We start from the raw sequence: 19,338 nt of genomic DNA, 5'->3' as shown, positions 1-19,338 counted from the left end.
ATGCAATCCATGTAGTTCACCCTATAAACAATACAGAGAGCAACGTGATCATATCAACGTTGTAGAAAACACATTTGACAATATCCAGCCCCCGTGCTAATAAAAAAAATGAATAAAATGGGACAAAAAGGGAAATTATTTAACATATTAAAGACCACATATCAAAGTGAAATAGCCAATATCACACTCAATGGGGAAAAACTGAAATCATTTCCCCTGAAAACTAGAACTAAACAAGGGTGTCCCTTATCACCATTATTATTCAACATCCTGCTGGAAGTCTTCGACCAAACCGTCAGACAACGAAACGAAATTGAAGCAATTCAAATGAGTAAAGAAGTGAAGTTTTATGTAACCCATCTTTTGATCTCTTGCTTGATGCTTCCGTGAGCATTGATTGTGGCTCCAAGCAAGGAAATGCCGCTGACCACTTTAATACGGTCTCCTTTGGTGCCATTGTGAGGATTTGTGTCTTCTTTACATTGAATCATAATCCATAATGAAGGTTGCCATCATTAATTTTCATCAGCAAGTACTTCAATTCCTCCTCACTCTCAGCAAGCAAGCTTTTATCATCCACTGAGCTCTAATTCTGGATACCTTCCACCAATTACTGATACTACCTTCTTCTTCATATAATCTAGATGCTTTGTTTATTTGCTCAACACACAGTTTGAATAAATATGCTAAGAGAATACAATCTGACACACACCATTTCTGAATTGTAAACCATGAAGTAATTCCTTACTCTGTTCACACAACTACCCCTTGAGCGAGATATAAGAGCCATTTGAGCACAATAAAGCCTTCTGGAACTTCCATTCCTCCTACTCTAGAGGACCATACTCATGGAGCTTTCTCGAACAATGTTCTGCTTGTTTCCATTAGGCCTTCAGTATCTGAAAATGTTTAGATGCTATGCAAATTTTTCAGTGGCTACTTCCTCTGGAGTAGACAGTCAATTCCTTCTTTGAAGTCTATTCTTAGTCTGGCCTACACTCTTCAGGAATCTTGATTTAGTTCACCAGACCGGGGCAAAGAACAATGACCAGGCAGGGTAATTGTTGAGGGCAAAGGGAATACAAACCGGGCGATGGTTAAAGAAAGATCTCAATACTAGCTACAAATGTGTGATCAGTTGCAGAAATGAGGACTGCAATTGTTACAAATCATAGTTTTGTTACCTTATAAAACATAAAATGTTCATGGGTTTGTGCATTTTCATTGTACGCATGTTACTTGTATCATTGGTTGACTTTAATCTATGTTTGGGGATTATGTGAGATTTAATGAGATAAACATAGTTGCCTAGCAGACAAGGGATAAACTGATAGTTAGGTTTTGTTTCAGCGTGACTAGGCTAGGATTCTCATTAATTTGGCAGTTGAGACTCCTCCATGATGTGATCAACCACAGCGTAATCAACTCCATGGTGAAATATGCTGTAAACGATCAAGCAGTTGTGGGAACATTAGGGTGGAATGTAACTCCTTATTCAGTATTAATGATGGTTTTTGGAAATAGTGAACTACTTCATATATAAACAGACTCAATAGACATTTAATTTAGAAATCAACAATCTATGGGGGGAAAATTATCAAATACATGGAAAGTGAACAAAACCCTACTTAATACTTAGTGGGTAACTGAAGAAACAAGGAATGATATTTTAAAGGTAGATAATCAACATACAAAAATTAGTTGGATTCCTTTACCGATGATGGAAAAGAAAGAGAACCATAATAAACAAGGCCTGCTAAAGAATAAAAACCCAGTGGTCTCTCACGTGCAGATTTGAAACCCTACTACAGTAACAGCAGTCAACAGTTTGATACAGGTCCAGCAAGATATATGTAGACCAATACAACAGAACAGAGACCCTAGAAATGAATTCATGTATGTACAGAAAAAGGATTTTAACCAAGAGACAAAAGAGATTAACTGGGGATGTGATCGTCTCTTCAACAATTGATGTTGGGAAAATATTAGAAAAATGAAAGAGGAATCATACCTCATTCCATTTACAAACATGAACTCATCCCCAAAACAAACTCGCTGCCTCGAGTCAATCTCAACATAGTGAACGTGCACGAATGGTAGAAGTAGGCCTGTGAGTTTCAGAGACTGTAAGAACAGACCAAGAAGAAGGACTAGGCTCCACAATTTGGGGGAAGAAGATGCTGTAAACTTTATGCACACTTTCGAAGCATGTCCAAATACTGAAGGCCTAAAATAATGAAAACATATAAATTGAAGCAGAGTATTGTCAGAGATATTGCAGCCAGATGGGCCTCTCAGCAATAAGGGTACTTGAAGTGTGACTGAAGGAGAGTTGAATTCTTGGATGGGAGTCGACCAGGTGATGTCAGTTGCATAAAGCCTGTGGGAGTAGATATTTTAGGATCTTCATTTGTGAATGGGGTACTACTCGAGGTAAAGAGAAACAGCTACAAAAATCTTGTAATGACGAAATTGGAATGTACAAAGTATTAATTTGGAAAATTGGCAGTGGTCAAAAATGAGATGGAATGCATAAAGATTGACATCCTAGACATTAGTGAGCTGCCGTGGACTGGTATTGACCATTCTGAATCAGAAAGTCACATGATTTACTAAGTCAGACATGACACAATCAAGAGGAATAGTGTACCATTCATTGTTAGAAAGGTCTTGCTAAATGCATCATGAAATACAGTGCTAACAGTGACTGGATTTTATCTTTAGGCCTAAAGGAAATGCAATCAATACAACTATTATTCACATTTATGCTAGCGATGGAGTTATCAAAGATTTCTACCAACTATTTCTGTTAGAGATTGACTAATAGGCAATCAAAATGCATTAATAGCCATTGGTGATTGGAATGTAAAGTTGGAAACAAAGGAGAGGAAAAGTAGTTGGAAAATATAAACTTGGTGATAGAAATGAAGCTGGGGATTGCATAATTAATTTTGCAAAACAAACGACTTGTTCATAGCAAATGCTTTTTTTTTCAACAACACGATAGCAGCCACTCAAACCAGACCACAGGCCAACTGCGGAACAGACCATCAATTGCTCATATATAAGTTAAGGATAAAACTGAAAAAAATGAAAACAAGTCCAAAGGAGCCAAAACACAACAATGAGTGCATCCCACCTGAATGTAAAGAATGTCTCAAGAAAAGATTTGACACAATGAAGGCTAATGACAGAAGACCTGGAGCACTGAAGGAGGACATCAAGACCACCATTCATGGCAAAAGCCAAAGCAAAATTGTGCAAGGACAGAGAGTTAGAAAAGCACAATGGACCCGCACTCTCCACATATATGAAAATGAAAGAACTAAAAAATTCAAGTTTTGAGTTGCAATTTTGAAAGATTCCATTGTCCAAAGATTGAATGATGCACGAAGCATCAATAGAAGATGGAAAGAATACACAGAATCACTGTACCAGGAAGAACTAGGCAGCAGTCCACAATTTCAGGAGATAGCATATGAGCAAAAACCAGTGATTCTAAAGGAAGATGTTCAAATACTGAATGCATTAGCAACTGACTAGAACAGATCCATATTTGTGCCCATTCCGAACAAAGGTGACCCGTTAGAATGTTCAAACTATACAATGATATCATTGATATTGCACACAAGTAAATTTTTGCATAACATCATCCAACAAGTTTGTGGCAATATACTGACACAAACTGCCTGAAGTTCAGGCTGAATTCAGAAAAGGACATGGAACAAGGGATATCACTGCTGATGTCATATGGATCTTGGCTGAAAGCATAGAACATCAGAAAGATGTTTCCTTGTGTCTTATCAATTATGGAAAGGCATTCGACTGCATGAACCATAATAAACTGTGGATAACCTTGAGAAGAATGGGGATTTCTGAACCCTTCATTGTTTTCATTTGGAACATATACATAGATCAAGAGGCAGTTGAGTGAACAGAACAAGGGAATAAAATCAGGTTTAAAATAAGAAGAGATATGAGTCAGGGTCTTACCTCTCACCATACTTGTTCAATCTATATGCTGAGCAAATCATCAGAAACGCTGAATTATATGAAGAAGAATGTGACATCAGAATTGGAGGGAAGCTTATTAACAATGCCAAGGTATGAAGATGACACAGCCTTGTTTGCTGAAAGTGAAAAATACCTGAAGCACAGCTGATGAAGATTCAGGGTTGTAGCCTTCAGTATGGATGGCATCTCAATGAAAGGTAGACCAAAATCCTCACAGCTGACCTAACAGGTAACATCAAGGGCTTTCTGTTACTCAGATCTACAATCAATGTTCATGGAAGCAGTAGTCAAGAAATCAGAAGATGCATTACATTAGGTAAATCTGCTGCACAGGGCTTCTTAGAGTATTGAAGAGCAAGGCTGTTACTTTGAGGACCAAATTGCGCCTGACTCAAGCTATGGCATTTTCCACTGCATCATATGCATGTGAAAGTTAGACATTAAATAAGGAAGACCTGAGAAGGATTGATGCATTTGAATTTCGTGTTGAACATATCATGAACTGCTAAAAGGATAAACCAATGGATATTGGAAGAAGTAAGGCCAGTGTGGTCCTTAGAGTCAAGGATGTTCAGGCTTAATCTCAAACACTTGGGACATATTATCAGGAGAGACCAGTCCCTGGAGAAGGACATCATGTTTGGTAAAGTGGAAGGTTTGAGGGAAAAAAAGGAAGGCCCTTGATGCGATGGATTGACACAGTGGCTACAACGATGGGACTATTCATAGAAACAATCATGAAGATGGTGTAGGACCATGCAACGCTTCACTCTATTGTGCATAGGTTTGCTGTGGGTGAGAGTCAAGTCAATGGCACCTAACAACAACTGTTTCTAGTAGTAGAAAGCCCTATCTTTTTTCCAAATGGACTCAAAGTGTATTAAATATCTTAACTATATACCCTAGAACTATAAAAATCATATATGAAAAACAATAGTGGCAAACTTAAAGACCCTAAGAGACAGATCAGCACACTATTAAATGTAATGAAAAATACACATACAACAGTAAATAAAATAGTTGACTGAGTCTTCCTAAAATTAAGACAGATATGTAATCTAAAGATTTCATCAAAACGTAGGCGAATGCAAAGGCTGTGGGGGAAAATGGGCAATTATATATTGGACAGGGACTAATATCTAAAATCTATAGAAAAATATATCACCTTAGCAACAAAAAGATGAATAATTCAATTAAATTGGACATAGGACATGAACAGACATTCACTAAAGAAGACATCAAGGCAGCTAACCAACATGAGGAAATGTTGATCATTACTAGCCATCTGATAATTGCATATTTGAAAAAGGATGAGTTACTACATCACACAGACATTAATAAATTTGAAAACAAAAAAGAACATGTGCTGGCAGAGGGTGTGATGAGATTGGAGCCCTCAGCCATTGCTGGGGGGACTGTCAGCCACACAACCGCCATCAGAAGCAGTGTGGTGCTTATTCAAGCAGTTTTGAGTAGGAAATCCATATGACCCAACAAACCCTCTACTTGGTATGTATATGTTACATAAGTAAGGAACACAATAGAGGAACTCCCATACTCACCCTAGCACTAATCACAATATAAACACAATGGAAGCAGCCTAAATGCCTATTTGAAAGGACGGATAAAAAAGCTTTGCTATATACACACAGAAATATTATGCATTGCTGGAGAATAATAATCAAAATATGAAAAATCTCATAACATAGATAGATTTGAAGAACATTATACTGAGAGAAGTAATTAAATAAGCACAAAACAAATATTGTATGAATGCACTATTACTTTTAAAAAATCAAGATACAAATTTTCATAAAAGAAACAAACTTTGTTAGCAGGAGTGAGAGGATAAAATAAGGGGGGAAGTAATAAATCAAAGGGTATTCAGATGTTAATTTGGTGAAGGGGAAGAAGACAGCCCTTAAGAAGGAGATAAGCTCACTCACAAAAGTGGGAATACAGGGCAAGATATTGGATGTGTTGAAACGTTAGTAAAGTTGTTTAATAGAAAAATGATTATGTGATATGTAAACACCCACTTAATTCACAATCAAAAAGGTTTAACTATATTATTCACTATCTTCCCTTATGTGATCCAACATATTAAACTTCCTTTAGTCTTTCTCTTTATTGAAGACTCTCCTTAGCCTCATTTTCTACTGAGTCCTCCAAGTTTCAATGGAATCCTTCCAGAAATCTCTCTCTGAACACGTCCTAAGCCTCCAGCACCAACATTATCACCAAGTCTATTGGTGATTCTGCCACAAAGTCATCCCTTGCAATTTTTACCAAACTGCACTTTTCTGCTGACATTTCATTGCACTCCCTTAGACAATGAATATCCTGGGGATTATTAATCGTGTAGGCATAAATCTAGCAGGTTTAACGCCTACTGTCAAGACAAACACCAGCCACATAATATGTAGGAAGCGAGCTGCATACAGCTTCCAACAGAAGTAACTTTGACACTTCTGTTAATGCAAACAAAACTTGTTATGTGAAAACATAAAATAACATTTGTCATTAAACTATGAATGAGGGTACAGTTAAACATGGTTCTTTTGAACTCTCCTGATACATTGGAGTTTAGTTTTGTTTTATTGTGATTGAAATATTAAGAAAGTCAAACAAAACTGTATTGACAACTTATAAACCTGAAAATAATCCTGAAAATCATTCCTATAGTCATAGGTATGCATGCAGAAATCAAAGTTTAGGGATCCTTTACTGTGATTTTATAGACTAGATTAAATATTCTGGTAAGCCCATTTTTCTTCATCTATATAGATTCTGTGTTATCACTCCTCAATACATAGTACAGATGTAATTAAGCAAGAAAAAGATGACAGCGAAGGGCACTAGAAAGCCTGGGATTCCAAACATGGCCTCAGGAACAAAGTCTAGAGGTGATATTGGAGTTTTTAAACTCCCATTAAACACAGTGTTTTCCTGATTCAGAACACCAGAAAAGGTCCCCAACTGAAAACATTTCCCTACAGGCACGACTCAGTAAAGTGGGTAGGTCCATAGTTCTTGCTATGATAGATCTGGGCTGCCCTGCGAATCTCCCGTGGTAGTCCTTAACATCATGCCACAATCCCAAAGCATCCCCGAGGCTGTTCATCAGGACCAAATACTTGTAAGAGTCATGTTACCATTTGTCTGCAAATTGGACAGCTAGCTGAGAGCCCGGGCCAGGAACCATGTGCATGCCCGTATGCGATAATGCAGTTACCACAGAAAAGCTGTCCACAGCTGGTTTCAACAGGGACGGCCTGGTGTAAACAGATTGGACAATGCATGTCCAGCAGCAACAGGTGCTTCTTCTTCGGTTTCTAGTTGTTCCAAGAGTTCCCTTTTAGCTCTTGGTTTTCTAGGTGAATGTTCTGATGTGTATTTATAAAAAGTGCATATACCATCGTAGTAATCAAAGCAAAACTGACCACCACTGCCACCAGTACCTGGTCATTTTCTCCTTCTACAAGTGAATCATTATCCAGTTTCAAACTTTGAACTTCACCTTGAAAGCTGGCCATTCCAGGTCTAGCCAACTCAAGACACGGCACCAGGAGAAAACAGGCCCTGGGAATTGGCAGTACCCTTAAGGAATAGCAACACAATCACAGCCGCTCCTACTTTTAAAGTTTGAAGGGGTTGAGACTCTAAGAGACCCGAAGCAATGCTAGGGTCCACTAATCGCTGACCAAGCCCACCTGGAACCACTGGACACCTGCCACGTCAGCCCTTCCACTCTCTCCAAGTGACTTGGGACCACTAGAACGGTGACTTGGGGGCTTTACCAGGGGAAATCTGGGTCTTTAACTCCTGGGCCATGTTTACCAGGGCGACTCTGGGGCTTTAACTCCGGGCCACATTGCCCCTCAGCATCCCTGAGTGGATCTCCACCCCAAGGGTGTGCACCCTGAGCCCCATCCTTCGGCAGATAATCTCTTTTCTTAATTATGGATAAATTCAGATTTCTAAAAGTTATTTTCTCTGTCTCTGGTTCTTCCATAATACATACTCTTACTACTACTGATGTACACACTTTAATTGAGGAGGTTTTACACAAACACACACACATAAACACATACACACAAGTAGAAGATTTAGCGGGGTTCTCTGGGGGTAGCTAAGCTAATGCTTTACATATATACATCGATTTATAAATTTATATCTGCATCTTCATGTATTTCTATTAAGATTTATATTTTTGCATACATTTTTTTTCTGGAGAAAGGCAGAGCTTTCTATTCTCATAAGCCATTAAAATCTCAGAACCCCACAGGGACAGTTCTACCCTGTCCTATCGGGTCACTATGAGTGGGCATCTACTCCACAGCAGTTAGGTGAGAGATATGTAAATATATATAAAGAGAAAATTTATAACAAGAAAATGGTTCACATAATTGTCAAAGCATGTAAATCCCATGTGGATCAAGTCAGTGGATCAGATAGCTGGAAGCTTCCCGTGCATCACACACTGACTAACTGGGAAGCAGCCCGAGGGAATGGGAAGTAGACAGGATTTTGGTAACAGAAGCACATAACTCCAGGGTCAGCAGTTCAGACTGGTGCTGATTGAGTCCCGTGAACCCAACTCTCCGGGTCTGATCCGGTGGTTGAAGGTTCTCAAAGTTGGCAATAGGGTGAGCTGTTGCTCAAGTCCCAAACAGCTGGCAGTCAATGAGCCACTGCATGATCCAGACCAGCCAGAAGCAGGAAAATTCTGAGTAGAGTAAACTTACACAGGAATTGGGCCACCCCTGAGGAAAATTCCTTTTAATTGCATCACGGCTATGACCTGAATAAGGGAGTTGCATTCTACTCTAACTTCTTACAACTTATTGCCAATCACAAAAGATCCCTTTTGTGGAATAAATTACATGGTGCTCAGAACATCATGAATAATTAGTACTCTTAGTATCTCTTAACTGCTGAACCAATGAGAATTTTTTTTATTTGTAGGATTGAGGGGGAGAATTGATCTTAATTTTTATTAAAAATCATTTTATTATGGGTTTTTCAATATATTATAACAATCCATACATCCATTATATTAAGTGGATATGAACAAATATTGCCATCACCAATTTCAAAATATTATTTTTCTTCTTGAGCCCCTTGATATCAATTCCTCTTTATTCCATCCCTCCTACACCCTACCATCCTTGAGAACCCTTAGTATATTGTATTGTTATTTATACGCATCTTAGACCACCACTTCTGTCCCTTCAGCTACAATCCTGGTATTCATACCCCTCGAGGGGGGTGATTTCGCTAAAACACTAAGAAGCCTGACCAACCCAAGGTGTCACAAAACCTCACTACTACATAAACATGCAAGCAACAAAACAACCCACTCTTATGAAATGCTTTTTAATTACAGAAACCGTATAGGATAAAAAAATAACTCTGTCATGTGTCTTCTCAAAAATCTGAGACTGTACATCTTATTCTTTTTTAATAAATCATTTTATTGGGACTCATACAACTCTTATCACAATACATACATACATCAATTGAGTAAAGCACCCTTATACATTCATTGCCCTCATCATTCTCAAAATTTGCCTTCCACTTGGGTTCCTGGAATCAGCTCATTTTCCCTTTTTCCCTCCCCCCTCCCTGTTACCTCCTCCTTCATGAATCCTTAATAATTTATAAATTATTATTTTATCTTATCTTACACTGCCCGGCATCTCCCTTCACCCACTTTCCTGTTGCCCATCCCGCAGAGAGGATGTTATATGTAGATCCCTGAGATCGGATATCCCTTTTGACACCCTCTTCCCTCCTGGTGACACCACTCTCACCATTGGTCCTGAGGAGTTCATCTATCCTAGATTCCCTGTGTTTCCAGATCCCAACTGTACCACTGTGCATCCCCTGGTCTAACCAGGTTTGCAAGGTAGAATGGGGATTATGATAATTGGTGGGGAGGAAACGTTTAAGAACTAGATGAATGTTTGAGTTTCATTGTTGCTACACTGAAACATGAGTGACTCATCTCCTCCCCACTACTACTCTGCAAGGGATATCCAGCTGTCTACAGATGGCCATTGGGTCCCCATCATGCACTCCCCTCATTCATGATGATATGATTTTCCCCCCGCCTTTGTTGCTTGAAACCTTGTCCCCTCGGCCCTTCATGATCACACATGTTAGTGTGCTGCTTCCATGTGGGCTTTGTTGCTTCTGGGCTAGATGGCCACTTGTTTACTTTCAAGCCTTTAAGTCCCAAGACGCCATATCTCTCAATAACCAGGCACCATCAGCCTTCTTAAACACACTTACTTATGCGCACATTTGTCTTCTTCAAAGTTTATGTGGGGAAGGTGATCACACAATGATGGTTTTGGTTCTTTGGTGTCTGCTACATGATCCCTTCAACACCTCGTGTTCACTTAAGCTTGTGTGCTTCTTCTCTGTGGGTTTTGTTGCTTCTGAGCTAGATGGCCGCTTGTTTGCCTTCAACCCTTTAAGACCCCAGATGCCATATCTTTTTGATGGCTGGGCACCATCAGCTTTCTTCCCATTTGCTTATGCACACGTCTGTCTTCAGCAATCATATCGGGAAGGTGGGTGTCATGGAATGACTGTTTAGCTGAGTAAGGTGCTATTGTATTGAGGGAGTGTACACGAGAATGCCTAATGAGATTGTAAATCTTTATGAAGTAGATACCCTTATCTGGTGTATTTGAACTGCCAAGCTTGGTGTTAGCATTCTACTCCTTAATGTACAACTCTATGAGAGAATATTTTCATAGATTGGTAGACAAATACATTGAACACTCTAAAGATCAACTTTTATAAAGTTAATTTTTTTTGTTTCATTCTCAATATAGAATTTCATTTGGCTACTCTGTAAAAACCCAGTATGTGGAGTTCAAAGTTCTAGAAGGAGGTCTTCTGTGATACCACCTTATAGGAATACTGCAATATCACTGATTTTTCACTTCTTTGACTACCAGTGAAAACATCATCACCTGCTTTATGCTCAAATATATATCTCAGTTGTTCCATGACAGAAATTTCTTCTCCAGCTTTTTAAATATTGTTGGTGGTCTTTTCTATCTTACTCTTTATTTTTACTTTTATCTTTATATTACTATTATTGTTTTCTTACAGTTTTGTTTTTGCCTTTTGTTTTTTTTAGGTTTCTAGTTTCAGAAAAATAGAAGTAGATGCATAGAGAAAATAACTGATGCAATAATTTATTGGGAAGAGGGGGAGGAGGAGGGGAATTGGGGAGCAATCAATGAATACCGGAAGAAAGAGAAATCATAAGAACCGATTGTGATGATATTTGTGCAACTATTTTAAAAAGTAATTTAGCTATGGGAGTGTATGAAATGTGAGTATTATATCAAGAAACTACTTAAAAGTACAAAAACAACCAAACTTGACCCATGGTTACCATGGATCAAAGAGGAAGAGTTCTCGCTTATGGGACATCGAGGTAATTTTAATGGTAGTGGAAACATTTGGTGAGGGATCCCAATAATGGTTGTATAACACAAAGAGTATAATCAATAGCAATGAATTGTACATGTCGAAGTTGTTGAATTGGGAATGTTCTGTTGTGTATGTTTTTGCCAAAATTGAAAAATTTTTTTAAAAAACACTGAATATGAGAAGAACATGTTCTATAATTGATTGTGGTAAAGATTGTACAACTCTTCTTGATATGATTGAACTATTGAATTATATGATATGTAGATGAAGTACCAATAAAGCTTTTTAAAAAGTACTCTTATTCATATTTGTTTTAATATCACCTAAGTACATCACTTGTTCATATATGTAAATTGTTAATGACATTGGTCTTTAAAGTTAGTAGGAGGGACAAGACCCTGGAAAAGAGTCCTATGCTTTGTAAAGCAAAAGGTCCTTGTAAAAGAGGTGCTTTGGCGCCATGGCACTGCAACAATGGACTCAAACATAACAATTGTGAGGATGGCACAGGGCCAGGGAAAACTTCATTATGTTGTGCATTGGGCACTATGAGTTAAAATCTACCTGATGACACCTTATAACAATGACCGAATGAAGGGGTTATTTTATTCTGCTGTCTGCCAAGGATTCTAGAAAACAGAGTGGGTGTGGGTGTGGGTGTGGGGACAGGGGAAGGAAAAAGAAAGGATACAGGCTTGCATTGCATATTTTCACATGGTTTGCATGCAATGTTATTGTGACATATTCATTTCTCTGAGGACAGTATCCCCTCGGCTACATACTCTGCAGGTTTGCCAAATGTTCATTAAATTAATAACAGATTCGAGGACCTAGGTCACCAAGGAATGTTGTTTACCCACTTGTTTCACATTTAGCAAATATAATAAATGTCATCCTTGTAAAAATTCTAAACTACCTTTAGAATTGTTGAATATGATTGACTTTGAAACCAGAGACAGCTCCTGCTATGACCTTCAACAGTAGTATATCTTCAAAGTCAGTCTTCTAAGAATGACTTAACCACAAGTTGAAAATGAATATATTAAATAAATAGTTAATTTTTCTTAGGATGCATAGGACACAAAAAAAGGATCTATGAGAAGGATTGGGCAGAAATTCACACCCAAGCCTCTGAAAACATACTACTTCATCTCTTTAAGGTTCAAAATCATCAGGAACAATAAACAACTGAAACCATAATGGCCTTTTCAAAGGGTAAGCACTTTCTGTGGGCTGTAGCAGATGGTTTCCTCCGGGAAACAGCTAGATTATCCAAATGGTGGAAATGTTAATAGTCAATTAAATTGTAGTTCAAAATGAAAAAAGAACACAAGTCTGTGAATTTTCATAAATTGAAAACATTTGCAAGGCTGACTTTAAGAATTAATAAATGTAAACCACACCATCTAAAGATAATTGAAAAACTTGTGCTATCGGCCTTATACTGAGTATTACCTGAAGAAGAGTTTCAATGTCTGCACTCTTTAAATGTTCAGTTCAGTAAAGACATAGAAACTGAAGTTAATAAATCACAAGAGAGTGTACACAGGCTTTATAAAACATCCATGAGCAGGAATAGGGCTGAAAATGTCCAGGGTTGTGTTAGACACCAGTAATAGGTGGCTCTTGATGAAAGAGGAGCCCTGGCAGTCAGCTGTTCGAAACCCCCAGTTGCTGCTTTGGAGAAAGACAAGGCTGTCTACTCTAGTAGTCTTCAAACTCCACAGGGGCAGTTCTACCCTGTCTTGTAGGGTTACTATGAGTTGACATTGACCCTATGATGATGAGTTCTTCAGGCAATAATGTAACTGAAAATTATCTACATACCAACTTTATTAATCTTTTACTTAAATTATTTAATTACTTAGTCTATTGTTAGTAATTTAATTAATTCATTATCTTCCATGTGATTCTACCAGACTTGGGAAGTAATAGCTTTGGACTAAGTCCTAATGTCAGTTCTCTCTCCCCTATGGAGAGAAGAAATTTTCAGAAATTTACTTGAAAAAGGAAACATGTAGTGGGCAGATCACATCTCCTCATTGCTGGAACAAGGCACTACAAAGGCAGTCAAAAAATACTGGTATAAGATCATGGAGGCCATTATGAAACAAAACTATCAGAATGTGAAGATAATATTTCCTGACATATCCTCCATCAAGATCGATACACTTTTGAAAATGGTGTTTTTATTTCTCTAAACCCTTCCCCCGAAGACTTCTGTTGTCTTCACTATATACGATTTCAAGCAACAGTTTTCTCGTTCTCCAGGGACTCAAATCATGTTCCTCTGAAGTGTTCTTTGAGTTTGGAGAACAAAAAGAAGTCTTACGGGGCAAGGTTAGTGCTGTAGGGTGTGTGGGGAGGGGAGAAGAGGTTTCCCAATGAAATGCCTAGAAGAGGACCCATTCTACCCTCAAAGAATAAGCAGATGAATTGTTGTGAAGGGGGAAATCCTACGCTGAATTCTTGTACACTTTCTGATTTTCCAAAATCTTCTTTATTGTTGGTCCCTAATCACGCTGTCATTCAAAAATCTCTATCAAGATTACATGTGTGTAATCCTAAATATATATATTGTGACTGTCTTCTGAGCTGAATTTAATTGATCCAGCAAATCTCCTGGAAATTAAGTGTTTGTCTGTGCCTGTTTTGAAGGCACCTTCATCACTAGTGTATAACTGAAAGAGCATGCTTGCAGGCATCAATGATCGCATGGATGTTTTTATTGGGGCAAAATCTATATATGAACCGTAACCCTAGTAGCAAAACGTATTGACTTGTCCATGTATTGAAAACAAAGAAATGAAAAATACAAGGTAGCCAAATAAATTGGGCTTCTCTGAGGAACTTTCTTCCTTAAATTTCTTGATGGACTTGAAAAAGAATTAGAAATCATCTGAGAAGATGTTGGCATTGTTTATTGGTATTTATTGAGAAGCAATCACAGAGCAGCGATGGGTACACATGGAGAATTTAGAGTCCTCAGTCTTTTTTTTATCACAATGATCCTGAAGACAGAGCACAACTATCCCCACAGGGTGTCCACAGCTCTAATCATGATTGAAGTATACATCCATAACTTTTACCTGGTGTATTACACATGTATTTTTAAAAACTGGTTTTTTTTTTTGCCTTAAATGTAATTTTATCACTTTATGAGGAGGTCTTACAGATATTGTAACATTCCACAATTCAGCCATATCAAGCGGTGCTGTACACCTGTCACCACCATCAGTTTCAAACATTCGCCTTCTTGACCTCCTTTATATCCACTTTTATCCCTTCCCTCCCCCGCCCCAGCACTATTTTTATATCTCTATATTTGCCATATCTCACACTATGTAATATATCTATTCACAATTCTGTTGTTCTCTTCCCTTGCGTGGGGTTATGCAGTCATTGTGGTGACCGGCTACCCCTCCCACCTCTCGTCCGGGACCCCTGCAGATAAATGCATGGCCACCGAGGCGCCAGGCTCAGCATGGACTCCACTGCGATCTCTGGTCTTGAAAGTTCATTTGAGGAGCTCTGCTTGTGCACATGGTTGTGTGCTGGGCTGCAATTGAAAAGTTGCTGGTTTTAATGCAATTCGTGGCTACGTGGGAGAAAATCTGGAGGTATTTTTCTGTAAAAATTAAACCAAATTGTATCACATGTGTTGCTATGTAAACCATTGTGACCTATGATGATTCCATAGGACATATGAGAATTACTCTATAAGACTTATGAAGGAAATTGTGAAATTGTTGCCACAATGAAAGTTTCACAGTACAGTATTGACACAATGTACAATATAGCTGTTATCAAAAAATGAAACAAACAACCAAAATTTTCTAAGTTAGAGTCAGTTAAACAGCGAAGTTAACGGAAAGATGGCTTCAATGTGAATAGAACTTCCAGATGGCTATAATGAGAGAATACTATTGTTAATAATAATTAAAGTTGCCATCAAATTTATTCTGATTTAAAGCAAGCCTAAGTATATCAGAACCACGCTCCATTGCATTTCTAATTACGGATTTTGCCAGGAGATTGATAGGTTTTTACTTTCCTGGTGCTTTGGACTTGCTCTGGAGCGCTGCTGTGTCCTGGGTTACTTGTTTGGCTGCTAACCAGAAGCTTCACCAGTGGAGAAAAATGCGGCGTTTTGCTTCCATAGAGATCTGCAGCCTCATAAGCCCACGTGGGTAGTCTCTGTCCTCTATAGAGCTGCTGTGAGTTAGAATGAACTTGAAGGAAATAAATTTGATTTCTTTGAGTTTATGGATGGACTCGAACGCCAACCTTTAGTCAGCAGGCAATGGTGTTAAACCCCACCCAAAGATTTTCTATTGCTAAAATAAGATTATAAATACTGGTCTTATTTTGAGTAAAGCATACATAGAGGGAAAACCAGAATAAGAGTGGTTTATTGAAACCCCTGTCATACTTTATTTTGTGAAGTTATATTTTGATGTGAAATTGTATTTTGAATAAATTATTTGGAAGGACATTGAAGTTATAAATGTGATGTGAAAAAAGATGTGATTTTAAATTATATTTTGTGATGTGAAATTATATTTTGAATATATTATTTGGATTTTAAATATATATTTGGAAGGAAATTGAAACTTGCAGATGCTTAAAGCCAGAAAGAATTTTATAATGTTAAATCATACATTCATGGGAATGTCCATGAAAAATATAGAAAAGCAGGGAAGAGAAACTAGAAAAATATGAGAAAACTCAGTTGTACAGAAGTAGAGGAGATAACTTCAAAGGACCTAAAAAGATTAAACAAACATCCTATTTTGTGGATGGTATGCAAGAAAATAGAGAGAAGGAATGGGTGGTTTGGCCAAATGAATGAAAGCTCTAAGAAAACTGGATAGATTTTACTTAGCGTTAAACAGCAACCTAGCCTTGTCAAGAATCATGTCAGTGGAATGGAATGTTCAGAAGCCATATAATAAACTACTGAAGCCTTACAATAAACTCTTCTGAAGTTTACAGAAAATTATTGCAAGTAAACGCAAGTAAAACCAGAGTGAAGTTGAAAATGTAATTCAATACTCACAGAGGCGGTTATAAATGATTTCAAAATAAGAAAAATTAGTGTATAGGAGTTCAAAATAAAACAAAATGAAACAAAATAATAAAAAGAGGACTATATTCAACTAGCATGTAATCTTTTAAAATATATCCCCTTATTTTGTAGTGAATTTAATATGTAACAATTCTCTCTGTGATCTGTGCCAAAGTGATATGTTATTAGAGATATAAATACTTGACAAAGTATCTTTTTTTAACCTTCTAAGATCTTTTTATCTCTTCTACTTCTTTTTTTAATACATCATTTTACTAGGGCTCATACAACTCTTATCACAATCCATACATACATCAATTGAGTAAAACACCCTTATACATTCATTGCCCTCATCATTCTCAAAATTCTCCTTCCAATTGGGTTCCTGGGATCAGCTCATTTTCCTTTTTTTCCCTCCCCTCTCTCCCCGTTCCCCCTCCCTCATAGTATCTTTTGTATAGTAACTATAGCATTGGTTAAAGCTGTAAAACAGACTCCTAAATTGGTATAACAGAGTTTTTAATCATCTTTTTTGTCACAATCAGGAGCTTAAAAATTTCTCCTGGAAAAAGTTTCAAGAAGATAAATGTAACTGATTACAATTTCAGTTTTTGATAAGGGAAATATTTTTCTAAGAAAAATATGATACTATTATTCTATGTGGCAGAAGTATATGCTCTAGATCAGTCCATGCCAAAATATAAATGGAAAAATTATGAAAAATAAGATATAATTATAGTTTGAATTACATTACCCTTAAAGAAATTATTTTAAAAATGCATTGTTTTGTATTTGTTTTATACCAAACGAACAGGCATTCCAACTAGTAGCCCAGAAATTCAAATAATGACATTGGTAATTTTTTAATAACATCTCTAAAAATAGAAACAACTATTTGGCAGATCATTCTAAGAGTTAATCATTTTGTGATATTTTGTTTAAGGTGTAAGACAGTTGATGTGTAAGATGGTACATGGATTGCAATGTAAAATGTGTATCTTGCCCTATGTTGTTGTTAAGAATGTTTAAAGCCAGATTTCAAATCTACATATCAAGAGTTGAGAGCATGACACTTCTAAAAATTATCCATGATGAACTCAAGCAAATACATATGAAATATATTGCCTGACTTTTAAAATCAACACCAATCAGAATAAAATCATTCCCCATCATGTCTCTCAATTTTATACACAGATTAAGCAGAAGTCATGACATAGGGATGGGAAACCATACGACCATAACCACATTCATCCTCCTGGGACTGACAGAAGACCCACAACTGCAGATTCTGATTTTCGTGTTTCTACTCATCACCTACATGTTGAGCATAGCTGGAAATCTGACCATCATCATCCTCACATCAGTGGATCCCCGCCTTAAAACTGCCATGTACTTTTTTCTCCAAAATTTATCCTTCTTGGAAATCTCATTCACCTCTGCCTGCATTCCGAGATTCCTATACAGCTTATCAACAGGTGACAGGACCATTACCTATGATGCTTGCATAGGCCAAATGTTTTTTGCAGACCTGTTTATAATAACAGAATTTTTCCTCCTGGCCACCATGTCCTATGATCGATATGTGGCCATCTGCAACCCCCTGCACTACATGACCATCATGACCCACAAGGTCTGCCAAAGGTTTATCATAGGCTGCTGGATGATTACTTTGCTTCTTATATTCCCCCCTCTCACCCTGGTACTTGATCTGGAATTCTGTGATTCTAATGTCATTGACCACTTTATCTGTGATACCAATCCTATCCTGAAGATCACATGCACAGATTCAGCATTCATAGAGCAGATGGTGCTTATCTGTTCTGCATTGATCTTACTCATCACTCTCCTGTGCGTGGTCTTGTCCTACACATATATCATGAGAACGATTCTCAGAATCCCCTCTGCTCAACAAAGGAAAAAGGCCTTTGCCACCTGCTCTTCCCACATCCTTGTGGTTTCCATCACCTATGGCAGCTGCATCTTTGTCTATGTCAAACCTTCAGCAAAAGATGAAACGGTCATTAATAAAGCAGTAACAATACTGGGAACATCCATTTCGCCCATGTTAAACCCATTTATTTATACTCTGAGGAACAAGCAAGTCAAACAAGCCTTTACTGACTTAGTCAAAAGGACTCTTTTACTCGCAAAGCATTAAGAGAATAATGACAGCAGGGGCACAAAGTCGTTGTATAAGTTTTCTTATATAAGTTTCCATCCTATTTGGTGTCTTTAGATTTTGCTTCCTTGACTGAAGGCTTCTTGGTTGCCTAGGAAACTAGGTAAACAATCAACTGTTGAAGAATTTTCCCCCTTTAATCTTTATTTCTACATCTTGATCATGAAATAATGATTTCATAAGGCATTTTATAATAATGTATCTATTAATCCCCTTCCTTTGGGTGTATACCTTTCTCATCCTTGATTGGTTACAGAAAACACATCCACTTAGTTAATTATGGGTTTTGGCAATTAACACAAACATGACAGGACTCTTGTGGAGACAGTTTGATCAATAGAACAGGCTAAATCAGCAAAAACTGAGTTAAATTTAACTATTCTGAGTTAGTCAAAAGGCTTTTTGTATTTCTCTTTTATAATGCTCGTTTAATACTTCTAACAATGTACACTAACACTGGATGATGATTTAAAAATACCAAAATAATATTTTAATTCATCTATGAACAGGAGGGAAAAGGTTCTTTTTTACTATCTTTGTATTATTTCTGAACGAACTAATAAGAAAGAAATCCAACATTGTATTGGTAACCTTCAATGTAAGAAGCCTACAAAATAAT

The 19,338-nt window shown here is 37.5% G+C and overlaps 1 protein-coding gene and 1 pseudogene across 1 annotated transcript; one reads left to right on the top strand and one right to left on the bottom strand.

Annotated features, from left to right (window-relative positions):
* Positions 1–6,789: 6,789 nt before the first annotated feature.
* LOC142450903 (E3 ubiquitin-protein ligase RNF170 pseudogene) lies at positions 6,790–7,550 on the bottom strand (annotated as a pseudogene).
* A 10,209-nt stretch (positions 7,551–17,759) lies between these two features.
* LOC142450902 (olfactory receptor 6C68-like) lies at positions 17,760–18,698 on the top strand. Its single transcript, XM_075552839.1, has one exon. The coding sequence runs from the start codon at positions 17,760–17,762 to the stop codon at positions 18,696–18,698; it is 939 nt and encodes a 312-aa protein (XP_075408954.1).
* The last annotated feature ends 640 nt before the right edge of the window (positions 18,699–19,338 follow it).

The sequence above is a fragment of the Tenrec ecaudatus genome, chromosome 6 (genome assembly GCF_050624435.1).
Source record: "Tenrec ecaudatus isolate mTenEca1 chromosome 6, mTenEca1.hap1, whole genome shotgun sequence".
NCBI lineage: Eukaryota > Metazoa > Chordata > Mammalia > Afrosoricida > Tenrecidae > Tenrec > Tenrec ecaudatus.
Note: the sequence above shows the minus strand (reverse complement) of the source record. Positions and strands in the feature narration are given on the sequence as shown.

What these genes read in the sequence shown, in the direction of transcription:
- LOC142450902 (XM_075552839.1), top strand. Translation starts at nt 17,760, where the DNA reads ATGGGAAACCATACGACCATAACCACATTCATCCTCCTGGGACTGACA.